Source organism: Botryllus schlosseri, chromosome 9, assembly GCF_051294905.1.
Source record: "Botryllus schlosseri isolate E-star chromosome 9, Bs_hap1, whole genome shotgun sequence".
In the NCBI taxonomy this organism is placed as follows: domain Eukaryota; kingdom Metazoa; phylum Chordata; class Ascidiacea; order Stolidobranchia; family Styelidae; genus Botryllus; species Botryllus schlosseri.
In genome coordinates, this window is record NC_137244.1 from 18,622,375 (window position 1) to 18,642,617 (window position 20,243).

At 41.8% G+C, this 20,243-nt stretch overlaps 1 protein-coding gene across 10 annotated transcripts; it reads left to right on the forward strand.

Moving 5' to 3' along the window:
• The first annotated feature begins 2,898 nt into the window (after window positions 1-2,898).
• LOC145445753 (uncharacterized) lies at window positions 2,899-13,160 on the forward strand. 10 transcript variants are annotated; one of them, XM_080323877.1, is made up of 21 exons: window positions 2,899-4,396; window positions 4,654-4,770; window positions 4,835-4,858; window positions 5,102-5,182; window positions 5,245-5,340; window positions 5,529-5,588; window positions 5,666-5,815; window positions 5,876-5,995; window positions 6,056-6,105; window positions 6,432-6,525; window positions 6,602-6,757; window positions 6,823-6,942; window positions 7,015-7,065; window positions 7,380-7,475; window positions 7,550-7,603; window positions 8,805-8,867; window positions 8,942-9,007; window positions 11,215-11,286; window positions 11,568-11,591; window positions 11,729-11,758; window positions 12,782-13,160. In XM_080323877.1, the coding sequence occupies exons 1-20, from the start codon at window positions 4,222-4,224 to the stop codon at window positions 11,743-11,745; spliced, it is 1,686 nt and encodes a 561-aa protein (XP_080180003.1). In that variant the 5' UTR covers window positions 2,899-4,221; the 3' UTR covers window positions 11,746-11,758; window positions 12,782-13,160. The 10 variants fall into 10 exon arrangements, with proteins under 10 accessions (XP_080180003.1, XP_080180004.1, XP_080179998.1 ...); XM_080323878.1 differs by having other exon boundaries at window positions 7,383-7,475; XM_080323872.1 differs by having other exon boundaries at window positions 6,056-6,106; window positions 6,436-6,525; window positions 6,823-7,065.
• The last annotated feature ends 7,083 nt before the right edge of the window (window positions 13,161-20,243 follow it).

A 20,243-nucleotide genomic window follows, 5' to 3' on the forward strand; every position in this document is an offset into this window, starting at 1 on the left:
CTGATAACAAGCGTGTGTGAATGAAGTCCAGGTGTAGTGAAGAGGTGATGGTGTTATTTTGATGTACCAGATTCCATGCCGGCGGAGCCAATTGGAGGCCCGGATACACAAAGTAGACATGAATTATACCCTATTCAAGACATCGTTTATCATTGCGACGGCTACCTGTAATTTAAAAACACTCTGAAATGCCAAGTGCCTCCCTGTGATTCCATGCTTTATACAGCACGCTGTTATAGAAGCATAAATGCTGGGGAATCATTACAGCGCGCATCTTCTGATCGTTGCCACTTTGAATAAAACCTTTTGCGTGGATTCATAATAATAAAATTCGCAAAAAACGACTCAATAATTGTTAGGGGAGTGTACATCGTAACGCGCATCCATTATCAATTTTGTAACCCCTTTGAGTCTTGTACATGTTGAATTTGTGCTGTTAACTGTTATCATAAGCTGTATTGATGTTAAATGAACTCGATCACGGTCTCAACAGGCTCGCGTTAAGAATCACAATGCCCCTTGCCACATTGGTGTATGACTAACCGGATTGTATTTGCGAAATCTTTTATGATGATACTGTAAGTGTGCGAACAGTTGGTATACACTTTGTTTGAATGTTGTACTGTACATGTACATGTACGTGGTATTCATATCTATGACTATCTCTGTCGTGTGCTTACGAGGTAATGGCGTTGGCGTAACTCAAATTGGACTGATATGATTAAGGTTTGGCCCGTTTCATTTTCCAAGTCATTTGGTTTGATATTTTCGCGTGGTCCGCTGCTGCTTCGAGGCTAACACGTTCTGCAAAACCCATGCGACCGGCGTTCCCTATCCTATTAACTTTATTGGCGACATGTCGTTAATTTCATTTCCCTCGATTGGTCGCAAATTAAGCGCAAGTCTGGATGAGTATGTTTTCCCAGTGAAATGATTGAAATTTAATGTGTCGTAAAGCAGAGATGGGCCGCTTTCAATATTTGTGCTACCAAATGTCAATAGCAACCCCGGTTCCGTTACCACAGCACGCGGGATAAATTTACTTGAACTATCTGCGCGTTGTTAGGCGCATCGCCCATCCTGGTACGTCAAATGCAACACGCAATTGTGTGAATTAGTACTATAGCAGTGCACATACCTCCACTACGGCTTGTGCACATAGTGAACAGTCCCGGGTGACCGGGTCCCAATTAATATCTGAGTATACAGCAGAAATATGGTTGGTTGGTGAAATTGAATAATTTCGATTCTTCGCGTGTCGCGATTGTTGAGTTACAGTATCGGCACTCAAATTCTGGTGAAGAGAGAGACGCTGTACGCCTGACAGCGTGTATGTGTGTGCGTGTGTGTGTGTGTGTGTGTGTGTGTTAGAGGCAGACGTGGTCTATTAAACGTTCATACTCAAGTAGAAGTAGCAATAATGTCGTAAATTTCCACAAAAGTAAAAGTAGATGTAGCTATCTCCAAGTAAGTAAACAGGTAATATTGTGTCTAAAAACCGAAAACTGTGAAGTTGAAGTAGCAGCAGTCTAAGATAATACCACCATAGCAAGTAGAGAAGGTATTCAATTTATTGTTAACAATTTCATCATTTCAATACACCATAAGACTGCGATACCATGAAAATACTACAAACCCACTCTGGTACGTCGAAACAGTAGTACTCCGTTACTAACCATCTACCTCTGGTTAAATGGGGTATTTCATGTACACTATCCCGCAGACACGATTGCAGTGGGTTCTCGCGCTGCCCCGCGGCGACGGTCGGCGTTTATTCAACACTGTACAAATACACGGACGCGTTGACAGCGTAGTCATTGCCACGCTTTCGGTGTTAATATTTGTCTTTTGGCCGAGAGTTCATGAAGTAACGCCCCGCCATTACTAGTAATTTGTTGTGGCAACGGTCAATATTACAGGTGCTCATAAATACCGAATTTTGTCCCACACGATGCGATGAAATATCAGAGATTATATGCTATTGAAATAATCGTCGGTATTTCGTTTGCTTTCGTATTGTACTTTCCCTGTAGTGCACACACTTCACGTCAGCTGATATATCTCCTCAGCTAGACTATGATAAACTATGTTCATTGTATTCGTCATATATTTGCGATTGGATTATATGCCCGTATGTATGCTGCGAACAAATAAAATTATGTTGTAAGTTACGCGCACGCCCCTCGAGGCCATAATGAAGGTGAACTCCGGTAGGGTGTGCGGTGTGTATTTTTGGAAACTTCCAGTCTAGACTTCTCTTGTAGTCGCCATCGCGTAATCAACCAGTCATTTCGTTATAGTTGTCTTTGGTTAAATGCTACATGGCACAATCAGTGTCCCCGTACAATATTATTGTTAACTATGATCGGGTGTAAAATTCATACCGCAAGCAATCTTTCTCTGTACGCATTTTGCTTCTCCTAATTTGCTGCTCGCTTTCATCATTGGTCCATTGATTATCGTTGTCTTAATTCTTGAATTCTTCATTTCAGAAGAGCCAGCACAAGAAACAGGTAAATGACGCATTTATTATATAATATGTATAATGTATATGTGTAATTATGTACGCAAACAAATCGCTCACTGGAAATCACATTGACTTTTTGACATCATCTGTATCCGGGCAGATTAATGACGTAAAAACAGACGTTATTGTCCTACGTAACAGTCGCGTTTCGTGTCTGCCCTACTCACATGTTTTTGTTATATAAGAAACCGTTATTGTACCTCATATCCTGGTAACAATAATTTAATTGGGATAGCTCCATATTTGGAAAGTTCAGCCACCGGTGGCGAACACATCAAACTGTCAAGCTAATTATGAGCCACCCCGCCATGCAATGAATATTCATTGGCTTTTTCATTTTGCAGAACAACAAACCGCGACGGAAGGTGAGTCTGTTGTTTCGCCATGCAAGCGAAAATCTAATGAGGACAGCCGCCGCCCGCCATTATCGAGCGCTACCGAATACGGGCGCTGAACATGACCCGAACAATCAGTCAGTCATGGTATAGTAGGTATAGCCACGGACAGGATTAATGATCGCGTTTGCGCTAATGTGGAGGCATAATTATTATTTATCATTCGCAAATTATTCCATTGGCACCGACCATTGGCCGCCACCACGTTTAGACGGCAAACATCCCAATGTTTTAAAACCATTTGTTCCTCTTGGCGACGAAGGCGGTATTTCAAAGAGCAAAGATCACACGTCCACATTGAATCAATGGCTGTGCGATTGCGGAAATCGTGTAACCAAATTTGACAGGGTAACGCTATATTCTGGCGTACGGAAGCGTAAAATGACAAGTTTAATCTGCTTATCTGCTGATTTGAAATGTACGCGACCCCAATACGCCCAGGCTCGTCAAAATAGCGAAAACGATAGCGTCAACATTCCATGACAATTGCACATCCCCCCGTGGGAATGGTAATGGAACTAAGCCCGTATTTTGTCTCGCTGCATTAATGGTACTTCGAAGGAAGGGCCTCCACTTACATAGTTTTACATTACCGGCGAAGTAGACGTTACCAAACGTGTAAAGTATGTACAACGGATTCAATGCCATTTGCCAGAATATCTTTTCTAGATATATGAGTGCGATGGTTCGCGGATACGATAAAATCAAAAGCGGACACGCGAAATGAATCTACATCAGATTAGACTTTTGGAGAATGGAGGAGCGACAGAATGAGTATTGCGCAGCTCAGTTATAGAGCCCAAGTTGGTTTGGAAATGTAGATAAGGTTTTTAACGTGAAGATGTGTAACTATACACAATTACACATACATAAGCTCGCCATCTGGCGGGCGTTACTGAATGGTGAAGTTTTTATGTTCTCATTGGTTCATCGGGGATTCAATCATCACTGCAATGCCAATGCTAACATCGTCGTGAATAGGGGCATGATACATATGCTGTCACTGTGAAACTGGATGTTATAGCATGACTGTCGACTTGAACTTATCTCTGCAACGCCTCTCAATATTCTGTATTGCGACGGAGAAGTCAAGTTTCGTTATTTCGATTTTTAATACTGTCTCAGCCTTTCTGGCGTATATTTCTCATGTTCTAAGTCGCTCGTTTTCGATGCGTCGCAGAAATACCTTTGCTTCGAGGCCATACTTTCATATCATCTTCTATTTCGCAACTTCTTCAGGCACTCTCTAGAGGTGTTATTTTCGCCTGCTCTCTTTCCTTCACGTGAAAATATATAGGCATGGGTAATGCTTCGAGCGTCTTTCGCCGGGTCTTCGGTCGACATAGCCCGCCTCAAGGCGATGACTCGGACTGCGGATCCGATGGCGTATCGCCCCCAAGTAGTCGCCGTGATGAGCATATATACCGAAAGTCTTCCAGTGATTCATCGGATTCTTCTTCTTCAGGAGGGCTTGGTTAGTATCCTTCTCGGGTGGAGTTAACAAACGACGCATACTTTTATACCCACGCAAAGAATGCATGCTCCTTACTCACTTCTAAAAGAATGGTATACTGTAGAAGTGTAGATAGTTCATATTGACACGTGGTCGACCAATCGCATATCGCAGTCATTGCGTCTCATTCTGCATGGTTTACTGCATTTTGGTCTCATTTCCATGACCGTATTTACGAACGAATTCACCGCCGCATCATATTACAAACCTGTTCCCAGAACGTTCGCTTAATGCTAACACCGTGAGGGAAAAAGATCAGGAATCGCTTAACGAAAAAGTTGGCGCCCGCTTGGCATCATCGTTAGTCGTGGAGCCAGCACACAGTATCCAATCAGGTCGCTACTATACCATTCTTTGCTTCGAATCCATTACCGCTAAATTATGATGATTTCGATGCAGACGCTGAAGAAAAGATTGTGTCAAGTAGGCCTTGTGCTGGATGGGGCATGTTGAGTCTTGATGTTCTTGTGAACACAGCTGGGTTTTGCATTCCGATCATCAAAATCTGCATGCGCGAGTATCGTTGTCCTTACCTTTGCTCTGTGGAGTGGATGTAATACACGTCTATCAAGTCTTGCTGCACGCCAAGCATGTAATTGTGTGCTGATTGTTCGACCGATGTGGTTGTCTTGTCGAGAATTTAACGTATGCACTGTACGTTGCAAGGAGCTCTTCACGACAACCCCCCGGAAAGCTGCGCCGCCTTGCTCGTAACGGACGAAGACACCAAAACAACCGATGTAGAAGGTGTACGGAATGAATTCTACGTCATATCTCTTGAAATTACACGCCTTGAACACATATTTTAGTGCGTGACGAGCAGGGAAGGTCGGATACGGCCGTTGGAAATGATGAAGAAATAGACAATCCCCAAGATGGGAATTTTACTGAAAGCGCTCCAAGAGGTAGGCTTCAAGCCCAAGCCTTACCTTTAGGCGTCTTACGTCACTGGCATAACTCAGTACGCGTGGTATATTGACACTTGACAGCTCATGCCTGTATTGTTATGTTTACTTATTTGTAATGTTGGGTTTCTATCACCGAAACTATTATCTTTTCTGCGCGCTGTTTATCGCGGTACTAATATATTTAGCAGACTCCCTCATCAAAGACGGTCTCATGAATGCAGACGAAATTCACCTCGAAGTTCGAGGTAAACGCAATATATTCACATCAGTCACATTGTAACCTCACGCAACGGTAACTCGTCCTTATGCTATTTGATTGAAGACGCCACGGACGGTCTTGATCAAATCCAACAAGAATCTTATAGTGCCAACGAGATAGACGCCCACAACGGAACACATCTAGATAATACCGACCCGTCTTTGGGCTCAACTACTGCTGGCCGCAGTACTCCAGCGAAGGACGCTGATGAAGGTTCACGGCGTACAGAAGCCATGAATATTACTTTACACTGATTTCATTTGCACACAATAGCAGATATGCCCACTAGCGAAGAACAACCCAAGGAGTGCCTGGACGAAAATATAGACCCCATATATAGCGACATCGACCAAACCGTCGAGAACTCGAGAACTGAATTGGAAAGCCCATCAGGTTCTCTTCTCTTCTTCTTTTAACTCTTTGACTCATCTTCTCTAGAATATATATTCATAGATAACGTGGATTCTTCTATCTTGATGGCTGCTGATGCTGAAATCGCGAAAGGTATCTTATTGTTATCTGAGTGTCTTGGTGAATTCATCGGTGATGAATTTGTGATGTCTTCCGAATCTGAAACGTGTTTCCGTCATGCAATGCATGCAGATTGCAAAGTGCATACGCTTGATTTTCCTCGTTGGAATTCTCGTTTTTGTGTCTCTCGCGACCATGTGACGGCAGGGGTTCACGTTGGGAATGCACAATCTGTGTTCATGGTCATTTTTGTCCTGCAATATCACATCTTCAATATCTCATTCGCTGTGTGTGGGTTGGTGGTCTGTCGCATCTGCGTATGTATTCTTCACAAAAGTTACTAATTGCGATACAACTTGAAGACAACAATGCGGAGAAAGGTGAAGAGCATATCGCGGACGCGTCAGAGGTGTCAATGCGACCGGAGGACGGCGCTGTAACTGCCTCGGAAGGTAGAGGTTTGGGCGTATGCAATTTGTTTGAGAAATAATCTCTGATATCAATCCCACGTTCTCCTTTGGTGATAAGAAACGGCCACGGATGGTCTTGATCTAATCCAACAAGAACCTTATAGTACCAGCGAGATAGTCGCTCAAAATGGAACACATCCGGATACTACCGACCCGGCTCTGGGCTCAACTACTAATAATGACGACAATACTCCAGCGAAGCACGCACATGAAGGTTTACGGCGTACATACATCCACCCACTTATGTTACTTCATACCGATTTCATTTGCACACAATAGAAGACATATCCACTAGTGATGAACAATCCGAGAAATGCCAGGACGAACATCTAGTTCCTATTAATAGCGACATCGAGCAATCCGTCGAGAACGCGAGAACCGAATTGGAAAGCCCATCAGGTTATTTTCTTTTAACTTCGAATCCGTCTGAACTACTCTTTGAATCATCTGCTCTGGAACTTAAATTCATAGATGGCGTGGACTCTTTTAACATGATTACTGCTGATGCCAACATCGCAAAAGGTATCTTATCCTTGTCTAAGTGTGTTGCTGGATTCATCCGAGATGAATTTGCGATGTCTTCCTATTCTGATCCGTATTTTCCGTCATGTAATGCATGCAAATTGCAGAGGCCTGATCTTTCTCGTCGATATTCTCGTTTCTGTGTCTCTCACGACCCCTGTTATGACAGCAGGGGTTCATGTTGGAGATGCTCAATCTATGGTCGTGATCATGTGTTATCACATCTTCATGTCTCATTCGTTGTGTGTGGTTTGATGGTCTGTCGCATCTTCATATGTCTCCTTGGCCAAAGTTACTAATTTCGACACAACTAGAAGACAACAATTCGAAGAAAACTGAAGAGGATATCGCGCATGAGCCAGCAGAGGTGCCAGTGCGGACTGAAGAGGGCGCTAAAACTGCCTCGGAAGGTAGAGGTTTAGGCGTGTGTAATTTGGTGGAAAAGGAATCGCTAATATCAAACCCATGGTCTCTTTTGGTGTAGAAACGGGCGTGGATAATGATCCGCATCCATCCGATAACGCCGAAGTGGCTGCAGGTATTCTTCATCATACCCCAGTGAAGTTATTTGTGTTCTGGTAAAAATCATTTTGCCTCTGATTCGATTCGCTTTTAATCGAAGCAATAACTCAAATCATGATTACTTGATATTTATGTTTTTTGCTCGCAATAACAACAGCAACGAAAGAACATGAGATGAATGACGACCATGTCAATCACGGTGCTGCAGCATGTCGCATCAACTCAATACTGCGCGGCTCTGAATCACACTTCCCATGGTTAAAATTGTTCAACCTTTCTGACAATAACAGGTCGCTATAATCGCCATTGATCCTTTCCTATATCGATGAGACATATTGAGCTGGGCTGGACATAATGATTTCACTACTCGTATCTTAATGGAGTAATAATTCTAATGATTCAAGTAGTAGGGAGAGATGATTTTTCGTGTACTGAAATTTTGTGCTCTTGGTCACCAAGAGTTAATTTATCAACGAGAATTACAGTTTCGATAATCTTGTCAACTGTGGAAGGCTGTTAACGTATAGATTGGCCGTATCGTAGCATATCCGAAATATGTAGTGCAAATCTACGCACGTTAGGGAACAAGACGTAGGCTATATGCGAAGTCGAACTCGCAATCAAACTCACAGCATTGTCACAAAGTGCCATAATGAAATATGTCCGGTTGAAAAAATATCAACTTCTCTATTTTTTATGCGGTGTGAAACTGGCAGCATATTTTTGTAGGCGCATAAAGTGTACACATTGAACTTTCGTCGTCATATTATACTGCATGCTGTGATGTGATATCACAATGTGAGTATTAAGTTAACTTCTCGGGGTTTCTGTAGTTCAGACAGTTTACTGCTATGAATATCACTTTCAGCTTGGTTGTCATTGAGAAAAAGAATATAACTCTGCCAGTATTAGAAAATTATGCAGAAGTTCGAAGGGGTTGTTAAGCCTGTGCTTCAATGTGCCACCAATGTGCTTCGATGCGCTGGATTAACCCCAAAACACAAGTGTAAGGTATGGTTTGAATCATAAAGACTATACGACGACTTGCACTCGCGGTAATATTTACAGACACCTCGGACTCACCAAGACAGTGTTAAAACTTGAGCGCAACTTGCAAACTGTACTGATTCTAGCAAGTAAACCCAACCGAATCCAATTAAAGCCATATCCATCCGGCTTAGGACAGCACAACGTAACCTATTTTTTTCCGCTTCTAGACCACGATAACCGAGTAGGCGAAACGCACGGTGAAGGTACGGGATCAGTAAACGATTTTGCGGGTATATATTCCGTTGTGAATTAGAACAGCCGATAGTCGGCACGCTTCTCAACATTTGCATATTTGCGATCTTAGAGACCTCACAGCCTTCGTCTGACACGGCGCCAAACGAACACGGGGACGGCACACCCGTAACCGCAGGTTATTTAAGAAATGTCTTTGCACGCAATACCCACCCGATGTGAACATTGTGAACGCACACTATATGCTGGCACCGCGTTGCTTGTAGCCTCACGCGCCCATTCAAGATTCTAATCCCCATGCACTTTGCAAGCATGCCTTCATAGGTCTACTTCTGCAAAACTATATGAATGCGAATGGCGGTGTTGTCTTTTACGCAGCATACCTATGTTGACACATGCTTTAACGCAATCTTTTACTGCATGAGAACACTAATTGTATTATGTCTTGTGTATCGCATTGTACATTGTGTGTGTTTTGATCGGATGAAAATATAATATAATGATAATTTATTACTGTTATCGCATTGTTTGTATGCAAATTCCTGCATCCTGTGCATAAATTGTCGACAAAGTTGTACTATGTGTGTAATCATTCCGCAGTTCTTGCTACCAGTCACACAACACGCGCTACATAAGCTCTTGATACGCAAGATCTGTCTCAATCTGTATGACACTTCCTGCCAAGTCGGCGTGACTATGAGATTTGCATGATGCGTGTTTGAATTACACTATGCAACACAAAATTTGGCCACGACTTAAAACTATTATTTTATGATTTAGTATGACCTAAAAATAAATAAATCAAAATATAAGCATTCAAAATTCAAACTTTGGTTCTGGCTTTGTGAGATTTATTATTGTTATTATTTTTATTAATTAATATAGTCAGGTCACGGTGCTTATAACGACGAAGTTCTTTTGCACCACAAGCTGATTAATTTCATCAACAACACAATATTAAGCTAAATCTCAATATTATGAGCATAATCATCGGTGTGTTTAATGGAGTATAGGGGTTTTCCTATACTTTTGCAAGGACGAATATATCGCTTCGTACAACTTTTAAATTGGGTCAATATTGTCGGCTATGTGCCCGGTCAAATGCTCAATTCCTATAGAGGGACCTACGGTATAGGTTCAATTCTACATAATAACATATATACAATGTTCCATGTCAAACTCCTATGGTAGACCCCAATAGAGGGACGTATATAGGGTATTCGTCATATGCTATACTTTAGTGTAGAACTGTGTAATGCACGGTCATAATCAAACTCTTACGTTAGTCTCCTAAAGAGGGGCCTAGGGCATAGCTACTAGACTTTCCTAAATGGTATGTGCACGGTCATATGTCAAACTCCTGCGTTAAACTGCTGCAGAGGGGCATAATGTGGTCCTATGCTATACTATTGTGTATATACGCGGTCCTATGTCCAATCCAGTTTCCCTCTCCCAAATTCTGGTGAAGTTACAACCGTTTACTCTATAACTGGATTGAATTGTTATATCGGTCAGCTCAGCGATTTATAAGTATGAGGAGATCGAAAATTATCGATATGCTAAGCGTCCCATGTGTCCCATGTGACCATGGCCTGGTCTAAGTAAAATAATTCACTACACATCTGTCCATAGGAAGCTCACAATCGTACAATGGTGCAGGGTTGTAACCAAGTCACAAGGCTCCGAGTCACAAGTCAATCTCACTTTTATAGTTTTGACTCGAGTCAAGTCGAGTCATTTCAATTCACCACCGAGTCAAATCCGAGTCCAAGTCAGCGAGCAGAGGGCCGAGTCCGAGTCATGGAATTATGACTCGAGTCCGAGTCCAAGTCACTGTGTTCACTGCTCAGTTTCCAGTTAAAATCTTGGTAAACCCACTTTTTATAACTCTGTTTGGTGATATCGAATGGTTCGCATTTAAAATATACCAATTTCGAATGGTTCGCATTTAAAATATACCAATTTTCCTCATTCTTAGCAGTTTCTGATCGCATTTTCAAGTACCAGTACCAACAGACGAAATCCCAATAGTGTGTTGGCTCTGGAATTACAATGAAATGTCGGTCTTGGCCGTCTGAGACTCGAGTCAATGACTTGGTTCGAGTCATGCGCAATGACTCGAGTCCAAGTCGAGTCAATACACAGATTGACTCGAGTCGAGTCATTTCCGTATTTTGAAAAAATGACTCGAGTCAAGTCGAGTCATCAGGAAATCGTGACTCGAGTCATTACAACCCTGCAATGGTGCCCGCACATTGCGACAGGCGAGCACATTAACATTGCATCTGCATGCTGTGACGACACACGTTGAAACACCTGAGTTCACGATTGTGGTCTCATCATTCTCGTGCTTACGTACTCATTCGATATTTTTCACTTGTTCAGAACCCTCCGCACCCCCAGGGGAAGCTGAACCGCAGCCAAGCGCCGAAGAAACGCCGGCGGCTGCCGAACCAGGTTAGTATCTTGACGACGTTGGAAGATAAGATACGAGACTGGGTGCGCAATTCTGTAAACAATATTTTAGTACGTGTAGTCAGTATCTCAGTGGGAAAAGTGACTATACCTCCTGTATAACCTAATTACAAACTTTGTAACATTATTGATCCGATGTCATCTCATGATTGCTCATTATGATATCTTATGCCTGCTACCCCTCGCAGAATTCTTTACAGCGACAGCGACGAATTAGTTTGACTTATACATACCTAATTGCTCGTTCTCTCTTTACCATTTAGCCGACGCACCGGTTGCCGACGCAGGTAAGAAATTCTGAAATTTCTGAAATCAAATGTACATATGCCAAACTATGGTGATGAATCAGCTATATATCTATTTCGAAACTAAAATACAGATTTTGATGCTTCCTACGGGTGTGAAATCATTTTCTCTCTTTCAGGTGGAGATGCTGAGTAAAGCTTATATATTTGTGAGTATTCCGTTTGCGATTGGCAAATTTTTTCATCTGGCCATAGTTATAATTTATGTATTATATTTTTACTACTATATTATATATCAGGGGTCACCAACACGTGGCCCGCCATAGGTTGTGTTTTGTGGCCTGAGACCTGATGGTTTCAGATTTCGGAAATAATTTCCGGAAATAATTTCAGTTTTAAAATCTTGATGGAGATCGCAATTTCTACCGCCGCGTGCTCGGTGTCACTATTTTATTCGCTATGAAATCGCTCTGGCGTTAATAACGGCGTGCTCTCAAATGAGGACAGGTCGATACTCTGACTTACGACTCCCTGGATCAGAAAATACTACCCCCAATCGAAACGCAATGTTTTTTCCAAATCTGAAAGAAGCCTAATAAGTGGATCTGCCCTACGTTCGCGACTTTCAGAGCTTCCCCAACTGATCTTGACGCTATTACACCGAATACCTACGAGACCCAGTCGCTGCAAAGCGCTGTCAGTTGTCAGGTTCTGGCCCGAATACAGAATAGAATTTATGCCATACTCATAACCCTTATTTGTTGGATTTGTATTCAGTTAAAACAGATTCCTTTTAACAAGGCCTACCACCCGTGTGAGTCAACAACACAGTACATCGATTTAGTGCCTTTTCAGCTTTGCTAAAATGCTAACCAGGAACTGAATATTAGGTGTCGATAGGTCAATCTTGCGGCCAAAACCCATTTTGAGTAGGAGACCCCCGTTATATATTAACTTTGAAATCAGCTTCATGACGATATATCTAATGCAGTTTCGCCGTTTCGGAGAAACTTGCGATTACACTAAACATCCCTCTTCCTGTACTATAATGCGAGATATGCTGATGTGAAGTGGAAGGATACGACTGCTAAATCATCACACACGAGCGTTTACTGTGACGTCACACAATGATTATAATAGAATGTTTAGAAATCCGAGTAGGTCGAGATTTGGGGCCACTTCTGAACTCACGTATTGACTACGATCTATTTGCCATTTTACGCTGTTTTCAGATGATGAATTCAAGTTTTCGAAGAACCTTTCTCATTTTCTAAAGAAGATATTTTCGCATCTATATTTGTCGCAGTTTAAATATATACTTTTATGTTTGAGCTCCGATAGAGCTGTATTAATTTCGTCCCCGTGCGGTTAGCGTTCGCGAACGCCTACTTATGCCTTTTCTAAAACTTCTCCTCTTTCAACTGTTTCGACGCAAAGCCCTGTGGATTCAAATCAGCAGTGAGCTATAGGCCGTCCGTATTTTGGGTCATCGTAAATATTCCGTTTCCTGTTTCCTGTCTGGATGCCTGTGACACCAGGAATGATAATGAAGTGTTTTAGCATGTATTGTATACGCATGTGTGAATAAATCCATTATTTTTGTATACGAAATCTCTCAATTGACTGGACTCGCGATTGCTTTGCAACGGTACCCTCTTCAGCAGGCCTGGGCAAAGTACGGCCCGCGAAGCTATTTTGTGCGGCCCGCGATAGGTTGCTTGGAATTCAAAACATAAAACTTGCTTTTTGAATGACTTAAACTTAACCATAGGCTGTATCAACTGAACAGGAAATTCATTCACTTTGAAGTCTGTACATTAATATGCCACGATTACGCCGCCGACGTAACTCTCATGCGTAATCCATATTCACAATAAAGGCAATGTGGCAAACTATGAGTAGCAATTAAATAACGAGAAATCACTCTTTCCATATAGTTTAGTTCAAAACTTTTTTGTTGCCATTCTCACATTACGCATTTTACGGTATGTTTTTGAAATTGTTACTTTATACGTTTCGAAATCCCTAATCCGGCATGGCAAAAAAAAGAAAGCCGAAAACTGAAATTCAAAGAAGGTTTAGACTTCAGAGCACTAAATATTTGTATACTGGAGTCAGGCGTAAACCTGACCATTAAGTTTTTGCCGAGCATGTCACCGAGATTAAAGATCTTATTTAAAGTCGGTCTTATGACAAAAACAGGAAACACTTGGTCAAGGGAGGGCAAAGTTAAAAAAAACTCCAAGCTTCGATCAACATCAAGGCTATTTAAGCTGCACAGTGCACAGTTCACACTGCTCGGAAAGCAGCGACCAAGAAAATAAGCTTTGTACCATTGCATAAACATTTCGGTGCAGTGGTTCTCGAATTAGGGGGCGTGAAAGAATCAGAAGGGGGAGGGGGTACGAAGCCGAAGTTTCATGATTTTTTTTCGCTCTCCGCGCGATATACCCCAAGTTTATAGTTATTGCTATGCAGTGGCGGCTCGTGATAATATCGGGTGGTGGGGCAAGGGGTGTACGCAATTTTAATTGTCTAAATGACGTCACAATAGTGTATTCCGACGTGAAAATGTGACTTCGTGGTGGTCACACACAGTTTGTATGGGGTAGGCCTATATACATTAAGCATGGTAAACAAGACTTACATATTTCAAATTATTCGAAAGAAAATATCAAGTACAGTTGTTCATACCGGCACATTTTAACGTTTGTATCAGCAGGCCTATTGCGCGCGGCGTGATTTCATAGTTGCAATATGTTCATTGTTCATTGTTCAATGACGAGTTCATTGAAATATGGAATACCCAGAATGAGGGCGTTGAGAATCGGGAGCATATCTAACGCATCGAGCCTAATTACTGTAGCAAAGTAATTGATAGAAAGCAATTTTTCAACTATAGGAATTTTAAAAGTTCACTAGTGGTTAACTTCGGAAAAAGATGTATTAGGATATAAACAAGTCAACTCGAGCTGAGCAATGTCGACTATCGGGTAATATCGAGACACCGTTTGCAGTAGACCTCATGCTTCAGATCACGATACCCAATTTCGGTCGAACTAGAGACACTGTCCCCTGGCAACAGCAGTGTAAAAGTGCATAACAAGGCGTCCTTATCCTCGCTTATACGCCAGCCTTTCATTTTTTATCGCAATACGTTGGGAAAAGGTAAAAGTGCGCTTTCCTCCCGTGTACGATTAGATCAATGGACAATTTTCAGGCTGATAAGGGCCGAGTCTTGCGTAAAAACACTGAATTATGCGTAAAATATATTGAGGAATAGGCTGATCAATTGATCAGCTGTTAGCCGTCATCGAAAACGAACTATTAGGTATTAGGTAACGCGCTTGACATCGGGTTGTCAGCAAATGGCTTAAATAAGACCACAATTTCACGGTGAAATTGACATTGGAGAATATACAATAAAGTGAATATTTGAATGCAAACCGAGAATCTTAGTAAACTGTTTCATGAGATCATCATCTCATCACCTATCTCAGTATGAAACACAGTTAAAATTAGCACAGACCAACGCCGGCTTTTGCGTGAAATCCGCAATGTGGTAGTCAGCGTTAGGCCTACCATACTCGACCTCGATAATGAAATTACTGCCCTAATCATTGAGTGTCAACCTCGGGACTTGGCACAGCGTTCGATACTGAAATCAAGATATGCCGTCCAAAAGCTCAAGACGGATATAGGTATGGAGCATCGTAAAAATCGATAGAGACCAATACCGGTATTGCGTAAAATCTGTTAGTGATAAATGGCGAGTCAGCTCTCAATCGACTTGGGAAACGAAATTACCACCCACATAGTTCAGTGATAAACTTTAAACTTGGTACGGCGATCGATACTAACACTAAGACCAACTATGCCAAATGTCATGACCGATCTCGGTATGGAACATCGTCAAAATCAATGGAGACCAATACCCGCTTTTGAGTAAAATCTGTTTGCGATACATTACGGATCAGCCAGTACACAGTCAACTTTGAAAACGACATTACTGCCGTACACTTTAAGTAGCAACCCTGAAACTTGGAGCAGAGTTAAATACGACCTTCACGACATAACATACCAAGTTACAAGAATTATCATGGAGCAAAACATCGTCAAAATCGACCTATACCAGCAAAGGTCGACTCAACACATATTACGGTAACCGAGTTCAGATATAGATACGATTGTTACATCTCACCTTAAGGGCAACCAGGTAGGTTGCCCCACTTGATCGGTAATTTTATGAATAGGAGAGAGTAAATCACCGTTTCTTTATTGTGCGCGGCTTTGAGAGAACAGACAGTGAAAGTATAGAAATTAAACATGGAACGGCAACGACCGATTTTGCAGCTTCGTTCCGCTTCGCAGAGGCAGGAGAGGAGAATTGTTTTGCGTGAGCGACTGTAGGATTTCTGGCAATCCAAAAGTTATCTTCCCGAGCGCAGAAATTATTGAATCTGGTCTTGATCGAACGCTACTGTTGCACCGATTCCGAAAATATAAATTTAAATAATGATCAGGCACTGATCCACCTAGAATCTGTCCTCCAAGTCTGAAATATCGGCATTGTTCAGAACAATCGGGTAACCGCAACAGAATGACCATAACAATGACCCGTTGCGACTCTCCGATTGTTCGAACAATGCCGATATTTCGACTTGGAGGACGGATTCTAGGTGGATCAGCGCCTGATCATTATTTTGATTTATATTTTCGGAATCGGTGCAACAGTGGCTTTCGATCAAGACCATATTCAATAATTTCTGTGCTCGGGAAGATAGCTTTTGGATTGCCAGAAATCCTACAGTCGCTTACGCAAAACCACTCTCCACTCCAGCCTCGGCGAAGCGGAACGAAGCTGCAAAATCGGTCGTTGCCGTTCCATGTTTAATTTCTATAGTGAAAGCTTGTTATGAGCGCTACCAGGGTAAGCCCCGGCTAGGCATTCACAAAGCGAAAACACAGAAGAGAATTCGATTTTCGCAAAGACTTCGCTAGGTATGGACATTTACAAGCGAAAGCACAAGAATAATGTGGGTTTCGCTGTGATTTCGGTATATAGGCTATTGATTGTTGTGCGTCTATAAATGGTAAATAATTGTTATTGAACAGAATTTTAGGTGGGGCAATGCCCCAGTTGCCCTATAGGACGAGCCGCCACTGTTGCTATGTGTATTGTCCGACTTAGATATTTCAGAATTCTCTCATCAATAGCCATAACCTTCCATGCCACCAAACTACCCGTTGGGATTGCTAGCATTCTGGTTGCACTTTTTAATATTTCGTGATATCATGATAAGGGGGACGCGAAAATTTTCAGTATCATAAAGGGAGAAGTGCCTAAAAAAGTTGGAGAACCACTGCTTAGAATCTTAATAAACGAACGTGGATTGGACGATAGTGGTTTAAAGAGAGTTAAAAATGTATCATGTTTAACATTGTTTTGAATCCTGACGGCAAATAGATATTTTATAAATTGATTGTCACTTTATAATTACCTAACATCAACACATTATTCACAGAGGGGCATTTATTACCAATTTCATTTAAAAAAAAATTAAAACACGCCGGAGAATATCGCTAAAATATTTCACTCGGCCCGCCAACGTATTTGTACTTCTCATTTGGCCCGCGAAGGAAAATAATTGCCCACCCCTGCTCTTCAGTGATCCCGTATAAACATAAGGCCTCAGAGGGTAGGGTAGAATGAGATAAGGCTCTTCAGCAGGGTTGTAATCACTCGAGTCGCGATTTTTGGTGACTCGAGTCATTTTATAAAATATGGAACTCGACTTGTACTTGAGTCATAGCGCATGACTATAGACTCGGACTGCCAAGACAGGCATTTCGTTGCAGCTTAAAAGAATAGTAAGTAAGCTACCACATTATTTATTTTTCGTCTATCAGTACTAGTGGGTGTTTGTAAAATAGGACCAGAAAGTGAGGGAAATTAGTATACTATGAATGCCAGGCATTCAATATCACCCAAACGGAATTGTAAAAAAGTGATTTTAACAGGATTGAACTCGAAAATCATTGATTTCAAATGTCCATGCTGCGTATGAGTTGTGAGGTATGAATCTCATCAAGGACAAATTTAAAAAAAAAAAGTCCTATCTCTATGTCATGTGTGTAGGGACGTTTCATTTCAGAATTCAAAACACATCATGAATGACAACGACACCATGCAATGACAATATAGAAAAGAGTCGAAAGGACTTGGAAATTTGGCTTGTCTAGTGTAAATGACGCGTAATATATCACTGAGTTAAGTCGTAACTTGCAATAAGTAGCAACACCGCCACTGCAACTAAAACTGGGAAATGTTGAGCTTACAAATATTATTGGGATGTAGATACAGCATGTGCTCTTGTGCATCTGCTATTTTACTCATAATCTTGCTATCCATAAATGATTGCCTGTGGGCTGTGGCGCTCGCTGCTGTTCGTTTCAATATAAATTATAATTTAGCACAAGATTGCGACAGTATAAAAATATAGGGAGGTGTCTTTCAAATCAGACACCCACCTCGACCTCGAACCAGGACCCAAACAGCACTTCCTCAAGCCCCCTCCCCGCAAAAAAAAACATTGGTCCTGAGCCCCAACAGGTGATTGACCAATCCAGACCCCCTTAATACGACGGACCAATCGCCATGCAAACGCATGAGAATCGAAATTACGCATATCTCTAATCAATTTTTGACCCTCTATCAATACACGTGATCAGATTAACCAGTGGAGCTGTTTGTTCGAGGTGGTGACTGTTACGTGGGTTATTGAAACAGTGTCTTCGAAAATTTAGAGCACATTCAATACGCTAATAAATACACAATTACACAAGACACATCTTGGCCGGAGCCATTATAATAAATTAGGCTACTTAGTAGTGTGTTATTTCGTGACCCCCAGTCTGGATTGTGGCTGTAGTTAAAATATATTACAATCGCACATACGTATTGGACCAAATCCACAGGTTGCACGCACATAAATTGTCCCAACGGCCTCAAGCGATTTTAGAATTGGGAATAAACCGTTTTCTCGCGAATAAAACCGGAGTCTTTTATGTATATGTTGCATAGCGATGTCTGGGGCACATATATTAATATCATGAAACCTGGCCACAATAAATTGTGCGAAGCGGGATTAAAAATTTCAAGATGATTAAATCGCTCTAAAAAATGTCATTTTTGCAACTTGACTCCCGAGAACCCCGCTCTAACGTAATTTAGGATGTGGTTGACCTTTGTTTAGTCATCCTTGCCTTTACTGCCGTCGAAATCCAGGTTTCAATTTCAATTCAATTTATTGCTAAAATTTTCATAATTCCAATACATCACAAGACTTCAAGACATCATAGTAAACCAATGATGATGACTGATGATGACTTCGATACAATGAAAGATAGGAAGGTGTCGAAACGACTTGGAGTAATCTTCGAAATCAGACACCCACCAGGCCTAGGTGATGTAAAAAAGGAGGCATGCACACTGAATGAAAAGTAAAAGAAGATAATATAAATTATAAATGGACAGGTGACAAGAAAGGTGACATGTGTCGGAAAGCAAGATTGTTATGTCAGGTCGTGGTTCGGTAAATTAGAAGATTAACTCATCATCATCATCATCATTGGTTTATTAGCAATTTTATCAGTTCAGTACACCACATAAAATGCGATACAATGAAAAGAAAGGAAGATGTCGAAGCGACTAGGAGTTGTCTATGGAATCGGACACCCACCTTGGCCTAGGCGATGTAAAGAGGAGGCATGCACACTGAATGAAAGTAAAGAAGATAGTATAGAAAAAGGAAGCGACAAGAAATAGGGCGGCATGTCATGGGAAGCAAGATCGATAGGTCAGTCGTGGTCCGGTAATCTTGAGGATGGACTGTATTTATTGAGTAGTAATTGCTTGTATTTCGACTTGAATATGGACATGCTCTTCGACTGCCGGATGGCCGGCGGGATACTGTTCCACACATCAGGTCCGGCATATTTGATAGAGCGATGATCTTTTCGGTCGATCATATGATATTTGGACGACGTGGACGCGCGTGTGTTGTACTTGTGCGCTTTTGATTTTCAGAGGTAAAGAAGTCATTGAAGTATTCGGGGCAACGACCGCAGTGAAACTGATACATAAACTTGGCGATTTCTAGTTTCCGCATATCTTCTATGTTTAGGACGCCGAAACTAGTATTTATTCAGTAGAAATTGTTTGTATTTCGACTTGAATGTGGACACTGGACAATGGACATGCTCGATGACTGTCGGATAGCCGGCGAGATACTGTTCCACAAATCAGGTCCGGCATATTTGATAGAGCGATGAACTTTTTTTCTACCATATGGTAGTTGGACAACGTGGACGCGCGTGTGTCGTACTTATGCACTTTTCGCGTTTCGCGTCATTTATGGTAGGGTTACCATACGTCCTCTTTTAAGAGGATTTGTCCTCTTTTTTGACTTTTTTGAAAGTGTCCACGGAGGACGCCCAAATGTCCTCTTTTTTAAGTATTTTGTTTAAATATAGGGTAAAATTCGAGTGAGATGCAATAAATGAGCAGTGAGCACCGAAGTAACGCTCCGGCGACTATTTCGGGAGCTGAGCCGGAAAGACGACTTCTTTTTGTCAACCACAACCGAGAGTTTAAGAAAAGTGTCAATTTGCGGAGCCGAGTCGGGAAAAAAT

Bases quoted from the DNA above. Each gene is read 5' to 3' on its own strand.
- LOC145445753 (XM_080323869.1), top strand. From the start codon at position 4,222: ATGGGTAATGCTTCGAGCGTCTTTCGCCGGGTCTTCGGTCGACATAGC. The intron at 4,859-5,101 runs GTAGGCCTTGTG...GTACGTTGCAAG, and splicing joins TGAAGAAAAGATTGTGTCAA to GAGCTCTTCACGACAACCCC. The intron at 5,996-6,055 runs GTTCTCTTCTCT...ATATATTCATAG, and splicing joins TGAATTGGAAAGCCCATCAG to ATAACGTGGATTCTTCTATC.